Source organism: Pelobates fuscus, chromosome 9, assembly GCF_036172605.1.
Source record: "Pelobates fuscus isolate aPelFus1 chromosome 9, aPelFus1.pri, whole genome shotgun sequence".
In the NCBI taxonomy this organism is placed as follows: Eukaryota; Metazoa; Chordata; class Amphibia; order Anura; family Pelobatidae; genus Pelobates; species Pelobates fuscus.
The window spans coordinates 24,488,559-24,509,010 of record NC_086325.1 but is presented as its reverse complement, the minus strand read 5'-3'; the positions used below and the strand labels follow the sequence as shown (position 1 = coordinate 24,509,010).

Sequence of the window (20,452 nt, the reverse complement as noted above, 5' to 3'; positions counted from 1 at the left end):
TGACATCAGCTGTTAGCAGCTTGCCTGTATGCCCATCAGGTAGGGAAATATGTGGGGCATACGGCACACATGTTCGTTCTTTTATCAGCTGGCTTGTACATCCATCAGGTAGGGAAATCTGAAAGGTGAAATGCGCATGCACACTTGTTGATGTATTAGAAGTGTTTGTTGTGGTGTTCTGTTGACATCATAGAAACAAACTTGGTCTATGACCACATGCATACTGACCAGTATTTACCCCACGATTTCTTGGGCATGCATGCTCATTCATTGCAAATGAACAGGAGATTATTGCATTTCATATATATATATATATAGCCAAAATATCAGAGTATTACAGTATGCAATGAGACCTTTTTTATTGGACTAAAATAATATTTCAAAGACAAGTTTTCAAGAGTTTTCCTCTCAGGTCTGAAGCAATACTCATCAATCTGATGGAGTTTAACACTTAAAACAACTGATGTTAGAGAAGGGGAGGGAAAGGGGGTGAGTGAGGTGTCATAAATAGCAGAAGATGTGCCTGAAAGTGAAAGGTGCAGGTTGGCTAAGAATAGTCAGAAAAAGTAAATAAACAGAGGCTAGTCAATAAGCTAGTTAAAAAACAAACAAAAAAACCCACAAAAAACAAGAAAACAGCAGTGCAGGGCATGCAAGTATATGGATGCATATATGTATGTATATAAATTGATATAATAAAGGTGAAGCGAGAATATTGAAAAATAACTAAGGAAGACATTAAGATGTGTGTTTATATAAAGTTTTGGTAGTGTGTGAGAAAGCCAGAGTCTACATTAGGTCCTTCATTTCTGGTGTTGAAATGTGTGATAATTTTCATCACAAATGTCTTTCGTTCATGAGAGTTTTTGAAGTTCCCTTTAAGAACTTTAATCCTGAGGTTTTGGATGGAGTGACCAGTCTGGGTGAAGTGATGACCAACAGGGGTATAATATCCATTTTCCTTGTGGTTCTTGATTGAGTGTCTGTGCAGGTTCATTTTGAGATGCGTGTAAGGCCAGTTTCTCCAATGTAGCAACCTTTGTCACACACTGTACACTGTATCATGAGCACCATATTCGCAGATGTGCACGAATATGATCCCTTAATGTTGTATGATTTGTTACTGTGTCTGGCTGTGGTTATTGCCACATAAATGTTGACACAGTTTGCAGAGTGATTTGTTGCATCATACAGTGCCATTCTGTGTGAGCTCCTGTTCTGTGGTCAATTTGCTGCGGACCAATCTCTGTCTCAGGTTAGGCGTTTTTTTTTTTTTTAATGCTAGTACGGGTTCAGGAAATATTTTTTTTAAAAGTGGGTTCATCTGAAATTAATGGTTGTAGCTATTTAATAAATTGACGTACTTCTGTACGATGCAACAAATCACTCTGCAAACTGTGTCATCATACATATGGCAATAACATAGCCAGACTGACAGGGAAGAGTTTACCGGAGGGATTGGGGGATAGCGGGGACTGACAGCGAAGGGTTTACCAGAGGGATGGGGGGATGGCAGGGACTTTCATGGAAGGTCACCAGAGTAATGGGACAAATAACTATCAGTCTTATTTTAGTAAAATTTAAAGGGAAACTATAGTGCCTAGAAAACAAACTTGTTTTCCTGGCACAATAGCCAGGAAACCCTTTGGGTTCAGAATGGGTTAAAAACTCCTTCTGTCAATTACCTGGGTCCCGAGCTAATGCCCCTCTGTGCTGGTTCAGGTCGGCCGTCGTTCCCGTCGTTGCAGCAGTCTGTGTGTACGCAGCAATCTGTGTGTACTCAGCAGTCTGTGTGTACTCAGCAGTCTGTGTGTACTCAGCAGTCTGTGTGTGTGCTTGTATTCACACTGTGTGCTGAGTACAAACAGACCGCTACAATACATACACACAGTCCGCTGAATACATACACACAGAATGCTGAGTACAAACAGACTGCTAAATACACAGTCTGTGTGTATGTATTCAGCGGACTGTGTGTGTATGTATTCGGCGGTCTGTGTGTACTCAGCAGTCTCTGTGTGTGTATTTAGCAGTCTGTGTGCATGTATTCAACGGTCTGTGTATACTCAGTAGTCTGTGTGCATGTATTCAGCGGTTTGTGTGTACTCATCAGTTTGTGTGTATGTATTCAGCAGTTTGTGTGTATGTATTCAGCAGTCTGTGTGTGTGTGTGTGTATGTATGTATGTATTTAGCAGTCTGTGTATTCAGCAGTCTGTGTGTGTGTATTCAGCAGTCTGTGTGTGTGTACAGGGAGTGCAGAATTATTAGGCAAGTTGTATTTTTGAGGATTAATTTTATTATTGAACAACAACCATGTTCTCAATGAACCAAAAAAACTCATTAATATCAAATCTGAATATTTTTGGAAGTAGTTTTTAGTTTGTTTTTAGTTATAGCTATTTTAGGGGGATATCTGTGTGTACAGGTGACTATTACTGTGCATAATTATTAGGCAACTTAACAAAAAACAAATATATACCCATTTCAATTATTTATTTTTACCAGTGAAACCAATATAACATCTCAACATTCACAAATATAAATTTCTGACATTCAAAAACATAACAAAAACAAATCAGTGACCAATATAGCCACCTTTCTTTGCAAGGACACTCAAAAGTCTGCCATCCATGGATTCTGTCAGTGTTTTGATCTGTTCACCATCAACATTGCGTGCAGCAGCAACCACAGCCTCCCAGACACTGTTCAGAGAGGTGTACTGTTTTCCCTCCTTGTAAATCTCACATTTGATGATGGACCACAGGTTCTCAATGGGGTTCAGATCAGGTGAACAAGGAGGCCATGTCATTAGATTTTCTTCTTTTATACCCTTTCTTGCCAGCCACGCTGTGGAGTACTTGGACGCGTGTGATGGAGCATTGTCCTGCATGAAAATCATGTTTTTCTTGAAGGATGCAGACTTCTTCCTGTACCACTGCTTGAAGAAGGTGTCTTCCAGAAACTGGGAGTTGAGCTTGACTCCATCCTCAACCCGAAAAGGCCCCACAAGCTCATCTTTGATGATACCAGCCCAAACCAGTACTCCACCTCCACCTTGCTGGCGTCTGAGTCGGACTGGAGCTCTCTGCCCTTTACCAATCCATCCATCTGGCCCATCAAGACTCACTCTCATTTCATCAGTACATAAAACCTTAGAAAATCAGTCTTGAGATATTTCTTGGCCCAGTCTTGACGTTTCAGCTTGTGTGTCTTGTTCAGTGGTGGTCGTCTTTCAGCCTTTCTTACCTTGGCCATGTCTCTGAGTATTGCACACCTTGTGCTTTCGGGCACTCCAGTGTTGTTGCAGCTCTGAAATATGGCCAAACTGGTGGCAAGTGGCATCTTGGCAGCTGCACGCTTGACTTTTCTCAGTTCATGGGCAGTTATTTTGCGCCTTGGTTTCTCCACACGCTTCTTGCGACCCTGTTGACTATTTTGAATGAAACGCTTGATTGTTCGATGATCACGCTTCAGAAGCTTTGCAATTTTAAGAGTGCTGCATCCCTCTGCAAGATATCTCACTATTTTTGACTTTTCTGAGCCTGTCAAGTCCTTCTTTTGACCCATTTTGCCAAAGGAAAGGAAGTTGCCTAATAATTATGCACACCTGATATAGGGTGTTGATGTCATTAGACCACACCCCTTCTCATTACAGAGATGCACATCACCTAATATGCTTAATTGGTAGTAGGCTTTCGAGCCTATACAGCTTGGAGTAAGACAACATGCATAAAGAGGATGATGTGGTCAAAATACTCATTTGCCTAATAATTCTGCACACAGTGTATTCAGCAGTCTGTCTGTGTGTATGTATTTAGCAGTTTGTGTGTGTGTGTGTATTCAGCAGTCTGTGTGTGTGTGTGTATTCAGCAGTCTGTGTGTATTCAGCAGTCTGTGTTTGTGTGTATTCAGCAGTCTGTGTGTATTCAGCAGTCTGTGTGTGTGTGTGTATTCAGCAGTCTGTGTGTGTGTGTATGTATTTAGCAGTCTGTGTGTGTGTGTGTTTGTGTGTATGTATTCAGCAGTGTGTGTGTATGTAGTCAGCAGTGTGTGTATGTATTCAGCAGTGTGTGTATGTATTCAGCAGTCTGTGTGTGTATGTATTCAGCAGTCTGTATGTGTGTGTATGTATTCAGCAGTCTGTGTGTGTATGTATTCAGCAGTCTGTTTGTGTGTGTGTATTCAGCAGTCTGTTTGTGTGTGTGTATTCAGCAGTCTCTGTGTGTGTGTGTATTCAGCAGTCTGTGTGTGTGTATTCAGCAGTCTGTGTGTGTGTATTCAGCAGTCTCTGTGTGTGTATTCAGCAGTCTCTGTGTGTGTGTGTATTCAGCAGTCTGTGTGTGTGTGTGTATTCAGCAGTCTGTGTGTGTGTGTGTGTGTGTGTGTATGTATTCAGCAGTCTGTGTGTGTGTATGTATTCAGCAGTCTGTGTGTGTGTGTGTGTGTGTATGTATTCAGCAGTCTGTGTGTGTATGTATTCAGCAGTCTGTGTGTGTGTGTATGTATTCAGCAGTCTGTGTGTGTGTATGTATTCAGCAGTCTGTGTGTGTGTATGTATTCAGCAGTCTGTGTGTGTGTGTGTGTGTGTATTCAGCAGTCTGTGTGTGTGTGTATTCAGCAGTCTGTGTGTGTGTATTCAGCAGTCTGTGTGTGTGTATTCAGCAGTCTGTGTGTGTGTGTGTATTCAGCAGTCTCTGTGTGTGTGTGTATTCAGCAGTCTGTGTGTGTGTGTGTATTCAGCAGTCTGTGTGTGTGTATGTATTCAGCAGTCTGTGTGTGTGTATGTATTCAGCAGTCTGTGTGTGTGTGTATGTATTCAGCAGTCTGTGTGTGTGTGTATGTATTCAGCAGTCTGTGTGTGTGTGTGTATGTATTCAGCAGTCTGTGTGTGTGTGTGTATGTATTCAGCCGTCTGTGTGTGTGTGTATGTATTCAGCCGTCTGTGTGTGTGTGTATGTATTCAGCAGTCTGTGTGTGTGTGTGTATTCAGCAGTCTGTGTGTGTGTGTGTATTCAGCAGTCTGTGTGTGTGTGTATTCAGCAGTCTGTGTGTGTATTCAGCAGTCTGTGTGTGTATTCAGCAGTCTGTTTGTGTGTGTGTATTCAGCAGTCTGTGTGTGTGTGTGTATTCAGCAGTCTGTGTGTGTGTATTCAGCAGTCTCTGTGTGTGTGTGTATTCAGCAGTCTCTGTGTGTGTGTGTATTCAGCAGTCTCTGTGTGTGTGTGTATTCAGCAGTCTGTGTGTGTGTATGTATTCAGCAGTCTGTGTGTGTGTGTATTCAGCAGTCTGTGTGTGTGTGTATGTATTCAGCAGTCTGTGTGTGTATGTATTCAGCAGTCTGTGTGTGTGTGTATGTATTCAGCAGTCTGTGTGTGTGTGTATGTATTCAGCAGTCTGTGTGTGTGTGTGTATTCAGCAGTCTGTGTGTGTGTGTGTATTCAGCAGTCTGTGTGTGTGTGTGTATTCAGCAGTCTGTGTGTGTGTGTGTATTCAGCAGTCTGTGTGTGTGTGTGTATTCAGCAGTCTGTCTGTGTGTGTATTCAGCAGTCGGTGTGTGTGTGTGTGTATGTATTCAGCAGTCTGTGTGTGTGTATGTATTCAGCAGTCTGTGTGTGTTTGTATGTATTTAGCAGTCTGTGTGTGTGTATTCAGCAGTCTGTGTGTGTGTGTATTCAGCAGTCTGTGTGTGTGTGTGTGTATGTATTCAGCAGTCTGTGTGTGTTTGTATGTATTTAGCAGTCTGTGTGTTTGTATGTATTTAGCAGTCTGTGTCTGTATGTATTTAGCAGTCCGTGTCTGTGTTTGTATGTATTTAGCAGTCTGTGTATGTATGTATTTAGCAGTCTGTGTCTGTGTATGTATTCAGCAGTCTGTGTGTGTGTTTGTGTGTATGTATTCAGCAGTCTATGTGTACTCAGGTTTATTGCCGTGTTGCCACTGTGAGGTAAATATAGTTGTCATGTATTGCGGTTTGGGCACTCAGGCTCAAAAAGGTTTTCCATCAGTGGGCTGGTGGCTGTCTACCATGGGTAATGGCTTTATAGGGCGCTGCACCCAGACCAGTGCGTGCCCCGAGCAATGCGGGATAATCTCTGCTCGGCCCGGCTGCGGCCATACACCCACTGGGTTACTAAGACAGAACATCACAAGCAGCCCGTCTACAGCCGGCCAGCCGGCAGCACATCCGGCAGACTATCCTACCAGCCGGTTACTGACCGGACAAGGCGGCCGACAGACTCCCTACCGGCCGGCTACTGACCGGACAAGGCGGCCGTCAGACTCCCTACCTGCCGGCTACTGACCGGACAATACGCAGCCCGGCTACTGACCGGACAATACGCAGCCCGGCTACTGACCGGACAATACGCAGCCCGGCTACTGACCGGACAATACGCAGCCCGGCTACTGACAGGACAATACGCAGCCCGGATACTGACAGGACAATACGCAGCCCGGATACTGACCGGTCAATACGCAGCCCGGATACTGACCGGACAATACGCAGCCCGGATACTGACCGGACAATACGCAGCCCGGCTACTGACCGGACAATACGCAGCTCGGATACTGACCGGACAATACGCAGCCCGGCTACTGACCGGACAATACGCAGCCCGGATACTGACCGGACAATACGCCGCCCGGCTACTGACCGGACAATACGCAGCCCGGCTACTGACCGGACAATACGCAGCCCGGCTACTGACCGGACAATACGCAGCCCGGCTACTGACCGGACAATACGCAGCCCGGCTACTGACCGGACAATACGCAGCCCGGCTACTGACAGGCCAATACGCAGCCCGGATACTGACCGGTCAATACGCAGCCCGGATACTGACCGGACAATACGCAGCCCGGATACTGACCGGACAATACGCAGCCCGGCTACTGACAGGACAATACGCAGCCCGGCTACTGACCGGACAAGGCGGCCATGCGCGTGCCCGGCAGACTCTCTACCTGACGGCTACACAGGCCACTTCCGGGTGCTGAGGACTCGCGTCCACCAGCTTTCACCACAAGACAAATGTGCCAGTGCGCACGCGTAGCCCCGATACCGCCGGAAGTGACGCGGGATTGCAACACGAAGTGGCCTCTGGGTGTAGCAGTATGGCGGCGTTTCCGCTTCCGTAAGTGTCTGGGGCCGCGGGGGCCGCTGGGAGAGCTGGTAGCAGCGGGTCCGATGCGGGGTGACCGTAGGAGACCCCGGAAACTGCGTCACTGGCGGCGGCGCCTCATCAGTATGCAGCCTTATTAGCATAATGAGCTGAGGCCGGCGAGTAGAGCCCGGTATACCGTGCGTGGGGCCCCGGGGAGTGTCCTTACTGTACTCTATAGAGCCAGAGTGAAGGCCTGGACGGGATGGGAGACAGCCGGGGTGAGTGTGTTTACAGACATCCCCATACAGCCTGCCTCTGATAGGCCGTGACCGGGGCAAGTGTGTAATGCAGATCTGAGACACAGCCTGCCGGGGGGAGGGAGATCCACAACTCCCACAACGCCCAGCCAGCTTCAATAGCTGGAGATCAACAACTCCCACAATGCTCAGCCAGCTTCATGGCTGTCTATGGGGGGAGGGGGGCAAACCTAGAACAACAATAGCTGGAGATCCACAACTCCCACAATGCTCAGCCAGCTTCATGGCTGTCTATGGGGGGACGACAACAATAGCTGGAGATCCACAACTCCCACAACTCTCGGCCAGCTTCATGGCTGTCAAAACATCAGGGGAGTTCCTGTTAGTTTAGTAACAGTTTGTGGTCTCAGTTTAGACATTTCACCAGGATTTGTGTTTTTCTCTATTTATGCACGGTTTGTACAAATATTTCTAATCTGTTTATACTGTCTATCTCCACAGTGTGCCAGAGCCCTGACACTTCATCTCTCAGCCCACCCTTGGGTCGTTCACTCAGCGGCACCCCTCCTCCTCCTTCTGCTCCCCTGCACCCTTCAATGATTGGATCTGCAATGACCTCGTCTGTGAATTCTCCCCTTGGGAGTCTGGGCTCTCCTTTCCCTGTTATAAACTGTTCTGTGGGTTCACCTGGTATACCAGGTACACCATCTATAGGATATGGGCCAGTCAGCAGTCCGCAGGTAATATATCGTAATGTAATACTATGCGTATATGGAGCTAATGTCAGCTTGTAAAGGTCTGCATATTTTAGATTCTAATATTTTATATGTACAATGTGTGTCTACAGCAGTTTAAAAATAAAATATTGGGGTAAGATTTCCTTATTGTTGCCAATTGTTGTAGAATTATGCCCATCAATATCCTTGGTTCCAGTTAATAGGGAGTATTCATGAGTGTTTCTTATATGAATGGTGTTTACATACTGCGGCATTTTATTTCCAATAAATAGCATTGAAAAGGAGGCTTACGGCCTTAAAGTGACACTCCACAGCCCAAATACAAAAGAAATAAAAAAAAAATCCATGTTTAGCAGATATCCCCAAATGCATTTAATTATGCATTTTGCTTGGAAGTTGTATATCTATAAACAGCTTGCAAAAGCTGCAGTTCTCTTTCCTATTGCCTTTGCAAGCCCTCCCCTCCTTCCCCAACCCAGATGTCTTGTGACTGTCCAGTTACAGACTTCCCACTGCAGCTTAATGAAAAGTTTTTGCAAGGCAGGTGCTCTGGGTAATTGTTGCCTCTTGACTGTAACTCATCTGAGCTAGACCAACCAGGAAGTAATGGGACCTGTTATCTATTTGAAAAATATATAAAGCATTTCATCAAGCTAAAATGCTTTAGAGGTCCAGAGTGTCCCTTTAAATTGGAAATAAAATGTTGGGGTGACAGTAGTACAGATATTTAAATTATCATAGTTTAATGCAAAGGAAACTTAATCTTTAAAAAAAATACAGATAATGCATAAATGCTGACCAGTGGGGATGAGAGACTGGCTTGGTAGCAATATGGCGTGGCTACATGGTTTACGTATTGCAGATGTCATCACTAGTCCAGTGTAGTCAAAAGTAAACTTGCAGCTGTTTACCTTTTTCTTTCTAATCCAGAATGGTATGTGCAGTTGGGTCACTGTACTATGCCAGAGGATGACAAATTTGCTTGGAATATAGCAGCCAGCTAAAAAAGTTAGGGGACAGTTTTTCAATGCCATAAATACAATTCTTAAAGGGACACTATAGTCACCAGAACCACAACATCTGTTCTGGTGCCTCTAGCCTGCCCCAGTACACTTTTCAATGTAAACACTGACTACATTGTTTTCTAGTGACAGTCACTCAGACAGCCTCTAGAGGTGCGTTCTGGGTCAGTGCTTTACAGTGTGCAGCACCTCAATTCAACATCTCCACGCTCTGCATTGAGGTACTGAATGTTTTCCATAGAGATCTATTGATTCACTGCATGCGCAATAGCCTTCCAATGACTTCCTATGGGAAAGCATTGGATTGGCTGAGATTATCACGGTAGCTGATCTGGAGGCGGGGCCAGCTGCGGTTACAGAGGTACGGCGTGAAAAAAAAAAGAATAAAAATATCTTTCCCATGTGATTGGAGGGGGCATGTTACCTAGACATTCCCTCACCCATGTATGTATGTGTGTCCACCCAGCATCTCTTCCTTTTGGTTTAGTGATGCCTTGGCCGGAGAGACCTCATATTCTGGCTTCCAGCATCCCTAGAGGGTGCGCGAGGGAGCAGAGCAGGGACATGACAGCTCCCTGGCTCTCTCTGAGCAGGCTGCTTGGTCAGCCAGCCCAGCCGCCCATTTCCTCTGTCAGCCGGTAGCCTTAGGGGCTGAATGGCCAACAAATCTCAAGCACCAGGACAAAATTCCTGGCGTTTGGGTTTGTTGAGCCCTGTTCTATGCTTTTATTTAATGTTTTCCCAAAGCTTTGGGTTTTTTTTTTTTTTCTTCTTCTTACTATATCCTCTCGATGAAAAAATTCCAGATATATTCCAATCATGACATGGTTTGTGTAATGTGTTTTTTTTTGTGCAAATTTCACACTGAATTAATTTTTGAATATACTCTTTTACAGATAAATTCCACAGTAAACCTTTCTGGTCTACATAATGTTAGCTCTTCAGAAGATGTGAAGCCTCCACTGGGCATGAGAGGAATGCCAGGTCATCCCAATGGAGGGGCAGTCAGTGGGAAGCGTCTGTGTGCGATATGTGGGGACCGCTCATCAGGTGAGATACCAGAACAAAAGTATTTGGTATACACAGGGTTTAGCACAATGCACTTCAAAACTCTCTTCTGTACACAGCAAGAGACCAGAATTTTAGGATATATCTGCCAGTTTTCAAGTGTCTAAATAAGAATGACAGAATATCAGGATTATCTACTAAATTCCGAATTTTCATAAGAATTTCTCCACATCTGCTATTATTTATTTCCTCCTCTTGATTCATGTCTAATTTAATTCCTGGAAACTCAGAGTTTAGTGAGTGTGTTAGTTACTGGTTTAGAACACCTTATTAAAGCAAAGGTTTTGTTTAAATGCTGGCCTGCTGATATGTCCTAGGGTCAGATGTAAGGCACAATGGCCTAGTCGGTTTAAGATGCTTCTTTGTAAGGTTTTGTATCTCTTTGTATCTTTGCATTCCAGGCATGCCATTGACCCTTAAGTGTTCAGGTGAAATATGTAATATTTACATTGTTTAGTCTATTCCTCATTACTAAGGTGAGAATTAAATTTCCTGTTTGACAGGAGCAGTTAGTGGAATCTGCTGTGTGCAGTAACATGTTTGGGTGATACTGCTAGGACCGTTGTATCTTTTCATGTTTTAAAATTCAGTGTGAGTGAAGTTATGGCCCATGTCAGGCTTTTAAAGTATTTTGCAGCAGCGATATGTTTCCAAATATTAAACTGTTTGTTTGTCTCTCACCTATTCCTTTTTTAGGGAAGCATTATGGCGTTTATAGTTGTGAGGGCTGCAAGGGATTCTTCAAACGTACAATCCGGAAGGACCTGACCTATACTTGTCGAGACAACAAGGACTGTGTAGTAGACAAGAGGCAGAGAAATCGCTGCCAATACTGCAGATATCAGAAGTGCCTCGCTACCGGCATGAAAAGAGAGGGTATGTTTTTATGTTGTCCATATATTTCAGTGGAAGAAAACTAAAATATAGTAGGTCATCTGTAATATAAATATGATCTAAAAAAATAATGGATAACCGGGGGCTGCTTCACACACAAACAAGCGACTTGAAACCGAGAATACTGAATATAGAGTAGTGCGAGTGCCCCTATAAATACACAGGGATAATATAGAACAAACACTATTTTAATGTTTAAAATAACAGAGAAAACACAGACAAGAGATAATTCCACTCTAAAAGGATCAGTAAACGCTGGTTATGAAAACAGGCGATCAGAGTGGTATCTGTCTAGTTGCAATGCTGTAAAAACAACTGCAACAGAGATATAACACTGGTCCCAAAATTGTCAAAGTGTGGCAAACCACTGAGACAATTTAAGGAAACAGAATGCTATAAATTTTAACTTTCACCCATAATTGGGTAGGATCACCTAAACCGTGAAATAACAATGAGCAAAAAAACTAAAAACTGTGTGATCCGAAAGTAAACCACAGCTCAATAAGAACCACCTAAGTCTGCAGACAATAAGTAAAAAAAAAAAATCTTATCTATAGTCAATAGCAAAAATTGGTACTTATCCGTGGGGCGTCCCTCCACATGTCTGAAAGGATGCTGTAGTCTGGATATATGCCATGCAGAGGTGATCCCAATGGTATCCAGCAGGCGCTGCAGCGCACAGATATAGTAAGGTGTCCATTGTACGACAGGCACGCCTAACTGCTGCACAAGCAGAACAGCACGCTAAGCTCGAGTTGTGTGGTAAGCCGCGGCCACCTTAATGGAGCAATGTCAAATATCTCAAATTGGTAAAAACACGCCCGGAGAGTCTATGCGTTTCGTCTCCTCTTGAGACTTTATCAAGACTGTAGTCTCATGTCTTTTGAATGCAGAATATATGCCCTCCAGTGGAATAATCACATAAGTTCCTGGTAGCACCTGATCAATAATGACACGTATATATAGGAATTGTATAGTAATAGGTATTCTCAAACCAAGTTGCTCACAAAGGAGCAAACCAATCAACCCCAAAAAGACCACGAGTAGCATATACTGATACATTTATAGAGGAATTGTATAATAATAGGAATTCCCAAACTAATTGCTCACAATCAGAGAAAATCTATCAACCCCCCTCCAAAAAAAGACCTATGAGTGAAAGACATAGTAAGATAGAATAAAGGGGGGGAGAAGAAAAGGAGGAAAATTCAAACTATAAACTTTACCTGTACAGGAAAAAGAGGCATATCTACTAAGGCCCGTTATATTCTTGTAAGTGTCACAGCTAGGGTGTGTGTGGCTAGGGCTTCAGTAACAAAGGTGATTTAACTCCTAAATGGCAGAGAATTGAGCAGTGAGACTGCAGTGGCATAATCTATACACCAAAACTGCTTCACGATTATGTTTTAGTGCCTAAACCCCTCTTGGTGTGTGTCTGTCTTTCTGTCTTGATGGGTATAAAGAAAATGCAAAGAGATTGGAGCAGAGGTGATTTTAATAAAAACGTTTATTAATTGGAAATGGCAGTATCTTGTGTTTGCTATTGTGCAATGCTGTTTGGCCTTAGCAGCAGGTTATCGTGTGTGCGTGTGTGTGTGAGATACACACATTAGAGCTCTTTATTCATTTGCTATTTAATAGGTCTTTTATTATATTCTACAGAGCTACCTGTCTCAGTCCACCCCTAACTTCAACATGTATTCATTACATGTACACAACTGTGACAAGACATTAGAATTGTGATGTTTCGTGGGAATGCATTGATCAGTATACAAAACTGCTACAGTGCCTTGTGTTGGTGTGCCTGTCCCTTTAAAGTACAGACTGTACTTTTAGAATGTGGGAGTGTCTCTGGTTAACAGGAGAATGATTGATTTGGTGACATCAGCAAAGAGTAAAGTTGCACAATCCAAACAAATATTTTCTTAGTCTGTTTGAGTCTATTAAATTTAAAATATGAATGTGGTAGATTTCAACTCTCCGTATCCTCCCCTAGCTGTATAATCTTCTTGTTACTGAGATTTATTCTATGGTGTGCGATTACATATCTCATGCCAACCCCTCCTGCCTCGATTGTTTTGTAGTTCACACTAATAAGTGGTGATGGCCTATCTGTTCTATTCTAGCACTTCATGATTGCTACATTTAAGTACATCAGCTGTTGTAGACTATATTTCTGTTTTCCATTTAAATGCCAGAACTCCAGGAGGTGACCACCACTGGTTAATAGTACTACACATGTGTAAAATAAGCAGTCTTGAGATTTTTGTAACCTTAATTAACCTATAGTTTTTTTAAAGGCTGCGATGGGAAGTAAAGTCTAGCAGCCCGCAGTGTTTACCAGACACAACCTGACTATTATGAAATTCTGTGGTAGATCACAAGGGTGTGGGTTTTTATTTTTTTTATTTTTATTTCCCTTAGTATAGGGCTTTGACCAAAGAGAAAAAAAACACTTCATTTGTTACTCTTTAAAGATCTCCTTATCTTTGCACATTCATATAAGTGTTTAATATCTTTTAGACATCTAGTGTCATCCACTTTTTAAATATATTGCATGCTGTTATTTATAACCCACGCTGTCCTGCTATCGACTCCCTCCCCTTTGCACTCTCCGGTATGTCTGCATTCCACAATAGTGTGTTTACCTAATATTACCTGCTGGCCGTGGCAAAGTCGCTATTGCGAAGTACCTCCTTATTTTCTTAATTTCATCTAGAGTCTTCCCTTCCCAGTGTAAATGCCTAGTTGTGTTTTATTCTGTCTAGCAATGCTATTTCACTCTGGGCCCGGGTACTTTCATGTGTAAATCCAGAGGCATGCTAGCTATTGGGCATAGACCGTTTAAAAAAAGTAAAATGCTCTAGTGGTCAACACTAAAAAATAGTACTTTTGTAAAAATCTTACTTAAAAACTGAAAATCTTAAATATCAAAAGTTGACTTGTCACACTGGATGCTTGACCATTTCAGCCACACTATCCTATGACTTACATTGTATGCCTGACATTGTGTCCCAATATATTTTTCAATTTGAGACTCCCAGTGAAATGGCTTTTTCTGCACCCATGCTTTGTGGGTTTTGTTGGAACTTGCTGCCAGCCCGTTTTGATACATTGTCATTTAATGCAATAAACATCCGTATGCTCACACAGTTAAGGATATTGGCCTGTTTCAAAGATAATGCATACAAAATATTATAGTAAAAGCTCAACCAGTATGGGTCATTTTTGGTGTGGCAATGAGAAAGAAACAAACAGGGTGCCTAAAAGGAAAAACCTGTTCCCTCACCAGGTACTGAACATTCATATAATACAAATAATTCCCAAGCACACCAAAGATAATTTTATTAAAGATATATTTAATGGAAAAGTGCAAAACCGAGATACAGATAATACTATTAAATGTTCAAATCTGCATGCTTGTTAAAGTGCTTAAGACATAAAGTGCTTTTACCAAAAACCCATAAAATATAAACAAGGTTTACTGACCTAAAGCTTGGAGATCAAAACAATCCCAATGTTTCTGTCCTTGACCTTTCTCAAGGGAGATCGCCCTTGAGAAAGGTCAAGGACCAAAACGTTGGAGTTGTTTTGGTCTCCAAGCTCTAGGTCAGTAAACTGACAGTGTTACTGTCCGCTACATGCACCATACAATGTTATCCGTGAATTCTGGAACTGTGATCCTTAACTAGCTCATCAAAACAAGACTTTTCCAGTGCTACATAAAAGGCTGTCGCATATGACCAGTAATTCAATATTTTATTTATTTTTGAATTTTGGTATCCAATTTAAAACTGATGAAAAGTGGTCTATACAGCTCAGGGCACTGCTATATAAAAGTGTGTTCTAGAAGAACAGTAGTGCAATCACAGGTCTTGATATTTGCTGATTCAATACATGAAAGTCATTTACATGAAGTGACCAGCGTTGATCCTGCCTACATATTTCACAAGAATTGCACACAGGCAAGTATCAGTGTAATGTTCCCTTTTTTGTTTTTTACCTTTGAAGAGAGAGCTATAAATAAGCAAATAGTTTCTCATTCACTGTGAAGATGGTTTGTTTTTGCTTTAGTAAAACATAGCAGTAAATTAACCTGAAACTTGATGCATAGCAAGCACATAAACAAATGAGCAAACAAAGATCTTGTGTACAGACTGTTGTCCATACAATTGCATCATTTACAGTATTCTAATTGCAACCAGATCCTTGTGAATATCAAATACAATTTGAATACAAAGGTCAAATCACAGGTCATGGGCAATCTCAGATCCTGCTCAGATGGTTTAGGACATACCGTACACAGTTAGTAGTGCTGTTGCCCACATTGTGCATCGGTTTGTCTCCTGCTAGAGAGCTTGTATTTTGTAAACCGACATGGGTATGGCATTTCCACACGATATCTATGATTGTAGTGAAGCTTTTGCTTCTGTTTCCCTTTGTGTCCCCGGTTGCTCCTTTTTGTCTGTATTCTGCCATGAAATGGTTCAAATTGTGTCCTGTTTGTACATCTGTGTCCACTTAATGAATTCCAGCTATTTATGTTCCAGCCGTGCAAGAGGAACGACAGAGGGGACGGGAACGTGAAGGAGAGGCGGAATATAGTGGGGCTATTAATGAAGAGATGCCTGTTGAGAAAATCTTGGAGGCAGAGCTAGCAGTGGAACAGAAGAGCGACCAGAGCCTAGAGGGTGGAGGATCAGTGAGTAATTACCCATGTCCTTTTAAGTATGGAGTTGGATAGAAGTCCACATCAGTCCAATTCTACAGAAGTGAAGCTACTGCAGGGTTCTGCAAATTGTTTGGAAATATCCAGTCTATACATTGTACTGTGAGGTTTCTGCATAGTATCTTAGTTGTTCCTGGAACGTCACTCTTCTTAACAGAGATCTTAGATGTCGCACCTGGATTTTGTTTAATCCATTCTCCTAGTTTACAGCCCCGACTGCTCCGATCACAACTGGAATTATTACTGCCTTCTCCTTCCACATCTTATATATAGCAAATGGTACTCCTAGGGCAGATCTCTGAGGAACAACTGGAAATCACCCAACAGCTTGAGGATTCACTTCTATATTGCATTGTTTATCTTTGGCAGTTTTTTTTCCCCTCCCTGTTTTATCCCCACTTTTTCTATCTTCCCCACTCTAGCCCAGTGATCCAGTTACCAACATCTGTCAAGCTGCAGACAAACAACTATTCACTCTTGTCGAATGGGCCAAGAGAATCCCTCACTTCTCTGAGCTGCTGCTGGATGATCAGGTTATTCTACTTAGAGCTGGTAAGTAGCAGTTTCATGTCAATTTATGAATAGGATTATTTTCCCCACTAGTTCCCCAGATCTTTCATTCATATTTTTTATTCTCCTTCAGGATGGAACGAACTTCTCATAGCTTCCTTCTCTCACCGCTCCATCTCTGTCAAAGATGGGATTCTTCTGGCTACTGGTCTGCATGTTCATCGCAACAGTGCACACAGCGCTGGGGTTGGAGCCATTTTTGACCGGTAATAAAATACACAGTGCACACTGGTTGGTGGATAATGTGATGCACTACAAAACATCCACATAAGACCTTACTACAGTGCAAACAGCATGGTATTAGGTGCCAAGCAAATTCTCTAAACTTATGGGATGGAGGGGAGTGAAATGACCCCTGTGACTATCCCTGGACTCTATAGTAACCATAATGAGGTTCCATGTCGTTATCCCCATCTGACTTAAATAATGCTAATCTGAAATAGAATTTATTAACCGTAAATGATGTTTTATGGTGGCATATAGACTTTAATTTCTTAATGATCAAATCATTGTCTGTGGTGCAATCGCAAAAATCTGTGCTTTAAAAAAAAAAAAAAAAAATACTATTTGTAAGTGGACTCTTTAGGTGACATTTGGGCTCCATTGAGCTGTTGATGCTGATTAAGCAGGATGTGCCATATTGGCACAAGTTCAGATTGTGATGGCAGTAAAGAATATCTTTGATCTGCGCTAGAATAAACTTGGATCACAAATCCATTGAACATTATTTTTCTTTGCAACAATATTCTGTGAACACAGGTTTGTATGCAGTAGAATACGTAAATTGGGACAGTTCACACAAAAATAGCTTTTACTGCCTGAAAATTACCAGTAGTGTACATTCCACTCTAACGTTATACATTCTGTTTGCATTTATTTATAACCTATATGTCCTTTCCACCACCTTGCTGTGTAGATGATGTTTTGTGTTTGTTGCAGGGTCCTGACTGAACTTGTATCTAAGATGAGAGACATGCGCATGGATAAAACTGAGCTGGGTTGTCTGCGAGCAATCATTTTGTTTAATCCAGGTATCATTACAAATATTGTATAGCAGGTTTATTGTGTGAGCTAGATGAGGTATGTGAGGAAATTCAGGGATGTAACACAGCAGACCAGGCTATTTAACACCTATGCACAGGATATCAGGGTTATGAAAAATGTCCAGACTTTGTAGGATTGAATGTGTGAGCGTGTCAAAGTGTGAAATACAGAAGAAATGGAGCTCTCTGGAATTGTGATAGTGATATCAGAGTGTATAATATCACATACAAGGTCAGATGTATATCATTGTAGATCCAGACTGTACAGCATCACATATTAAAACCATATGATCACACAAAATAGAAGTATTTTGTACACAGTTTGGTTTTGTAAACTGAAACATGTTACACACAATAGTCAGTGGCTTGATAATACCTGAGAATATTTTACCTCATGCAACCTCACATGTGTTTAAAGATGGGAATACAAAGTTTTGCTGTTTGATCTAAGAGCATACGGTCCATATGAGAGACTGTGCATGCCCTGCCTTTTGTTTAAAGGTTAGTGAGATACACAGAATTTGAGTTATGGACATTCCTTGCCAAGTTATTTATTTAAAAAAAAATAAAAAAATTTTTGAGTCCGTGTCTGCACCAGGAAAGGCTAGAAAATGTTCCAATGTCATAAACGTGGAATGTATGGGACCTCTGTGATGTTATAACTGAGAACACTCAGCCAGTTGCATCACTGTATTATCATCTTTGTTACAATGGGTGTATGTATGTGATTGAACAAAGTCTTCTGTGTGGAAACTTTGCATGTGAAACAGGTGTGATCAGAGCTAACCCATTTGTTTCCTTTCAGATGCCAAGGGGTTGTCTAATCCAGGAGATGTGGAGGTTTTGAGAGAGAAGGTTTATGCATCATTGGAATCCTATTGCAAACAGAAATACCCAGACCAGCAGGGGAGGTGAGAGTAGTGGAAAAGTCTGTTTAAAGTGGAGTTTAGTGTATGGGCTGAGGTAGGAGTGTCTTATGTTTTTGTGCCCTTTACCTATGTCTTTCTGTCCATTAAGGTTTGCGAAGTTGCTCCTCCGTCTCCCTGCCCTGCGGTCCATCGGTCTCAAATGCCTAGAGCATCTCTTCTTCTTCAAACTTATTGGAGACACTCCAATTGACACCTTTTTGATGGAGATGTTGGAGGCACCTCACCAGCTATCCTGAGAGACCGCTTGAGTCAACTAAAAACTGTTTCTCCACCCTCAAGGACAAATCCTGGATCACACACTCCTGTAGACCGCCTCCTTATGGGGATGTTAGATTGAACAGAGCAGATGCCTAGACACAACCCCTTCAATTCTCTGAGGCATTTCTTTATAAACCCTCTTAAGCTTTCTTATAAAGATGGAAGGTGCACTCTTGCAGGCACAGCGATGATTGTCCAAAACTGTTTAGATGGCGGCCTCCACCGATCAAGACATGGCTTCCATTTTTAAAATCTGACGTGGGCGAGAGATATATTGTTTCATTTTGAGAGAAACTCCTATGCAATATCCATGAATCTGATCCAGGGGCTGAGGCTATGTTTAAGGAGACAATTGACCTTGCTGGATGTATCCAGAGAGCTCCCTCCATCTATAGATGCATACACACTTTTGCCATGTTTGCCTGCCTTCAAGATAAAATTTGGGAAATAGGAAAACTCTTCTGAGAGGGTTGGACTTTATGAAGGAGAGCAATATGTATCTATTGGCAGGCAAAACAAGTTTGTTGTGAGATGAGCTGGGAAGAGACTGCTCAAGCAGCCATGCAAGAGAGCATGTTAAACTGTGGGATGTATAAGGGGAGCTGGTGGGTAGGCTTCTGAATTTTGATTTACATGTAATGAGTCCTATTTAATCAGTGGACATTATTAATGGGGTGATTTTCTTTCCCATTCTCCCTGATTTTGTGGTGCCCTATTTAATTACTGCACTTGTTTAACGAAAAGAAAAAAAAAAAAAGCTGTAGAGTTCATTGTAATCAGAACAGAGAACTCTAAATCTCTTGGGTACACTCATTAACCTCTTTGGGGTTTGGACTGTTCCGCTTTTTTGGGGTGCCTTGAAGAAAAATAGGGTCCTCTCAGCCCTATTGTTCTCTAGGGGGGTGAGGGTGACCGTAGGCTTGGGATGACTGCCTTTTTCCCCTTGTTTTGCTCTGTTTTAATAAGATTTTGGTTTTATTGGAACAGTGAACGTATTGCACAGAATTTGCGTACTGGAGGGAATATGTGTACACCTCCCTCCGTTTTAATGTTTTCTGCCAGTGGTCTCAGATTGTGTGGGTTTTTATGCCTGCTGAATGTGATGTTGCAAAAAACGGTTTCATCAAGCCTTTCCCTTCAAATTTTAAATGGGGTGTCTCTTTATGGTGAGGTTTTTTGTGGGTGTTAAAATCCATACCCGCACACCCCAGATAAATTTCTGCTGCTAGAACTGTTTAAAATGTCTGCCTACCACCTTCTCCTCTGATTCTCTGTCATGATCATTAAAGTAGGTGATGGGTAAAGTCTTCTTCAAACTCCCCACCCCATCCCTTTGACCTCTTTCCCATTTACCAATCTACAATGTGTTTGTTTTTTGTTTTTTATGTATCACATTTTGCCCCTTTCTGTATAAATCCCAATGCCATATGCCTAACAAATGGAGAGCACTGCATCAGCACCTGGCTCACCCTCACCTGGCTAAGTACACTGCGGGGGAAGCACCTTGTGGGAAGGGTTTCAGACCCCTTCCACACCCTGACTCCCGCTGCCCCGTCCCATTATCTGCGTTCCTTCATTATTCCCGTTGCTTGGAATGAACATTAAAGAGAATTTAGCTCAATCTTGTGGCCTTTGGCATTTTTATTAAAAAAAACAAACCAACCAAACACCCATATAGATATATTTTATTGGGGATCGACCAATATTGATTTTTTCTAAGAGCCGATACCGATAATCTGTGAACTTTCAGGCTGGATGCAGTGAGAGTAATGCAGTGTGTGTGTGTATATTAATATGTACGGTAGGAACTCTTTCTCCCCCTCCCCCCATTCCCCTTAAT

General features: G+C 42.3%; 1 protein-coding gene across 4 annotated transcripts in view; it reads left to right on the top strand.

The window, feature by feature from the left end:
• The window catches only part of RXRB (retinoid X receptor beta), a 36,059-nt gene extending 15,826 nt beyond the window's left edge, over positions 1-20,233 (top strand). Inside the window, exons 1-10 of one of the 4 annotated variants that reach the window (XM_063431561.1) lie at positions 7,037-7,135; positions 7,864-8,102; positions 10,018-10,171; positions 10,886-11,065; positions 15,619-15,785; positions 16,235-16,364; positions 16,456-16,588; positions 17,322-17,413; positions 18,231-18,336; positions 18,443-20,233. In XM_063431561.1, the coding sequence (XP_063287631.1) occupies positions 7,959-8,102; positions 10,018-10,171; positions 10,886-11,065; positions 15,619-15,785; positions 16,235-16,364; positions 16,456-16,588; positions 17,322-17,413; positions 18,231-18,336; positions 18,443-18,590 (1,254 nt within the window). In that variant the 5' untranslated portion in view covers positions 7,037-7,135; positions 7,864-7,958 and the 3' untranslated portion in view covers positions 18,591-20,233. The other 3 variants (XM_063431559.1, XM_063431558.1, XM_063431560.1) reach the window with 3 other exon arrangements.
• Positions 20,234-20,452: the final 219 nt, after the last annotated feature.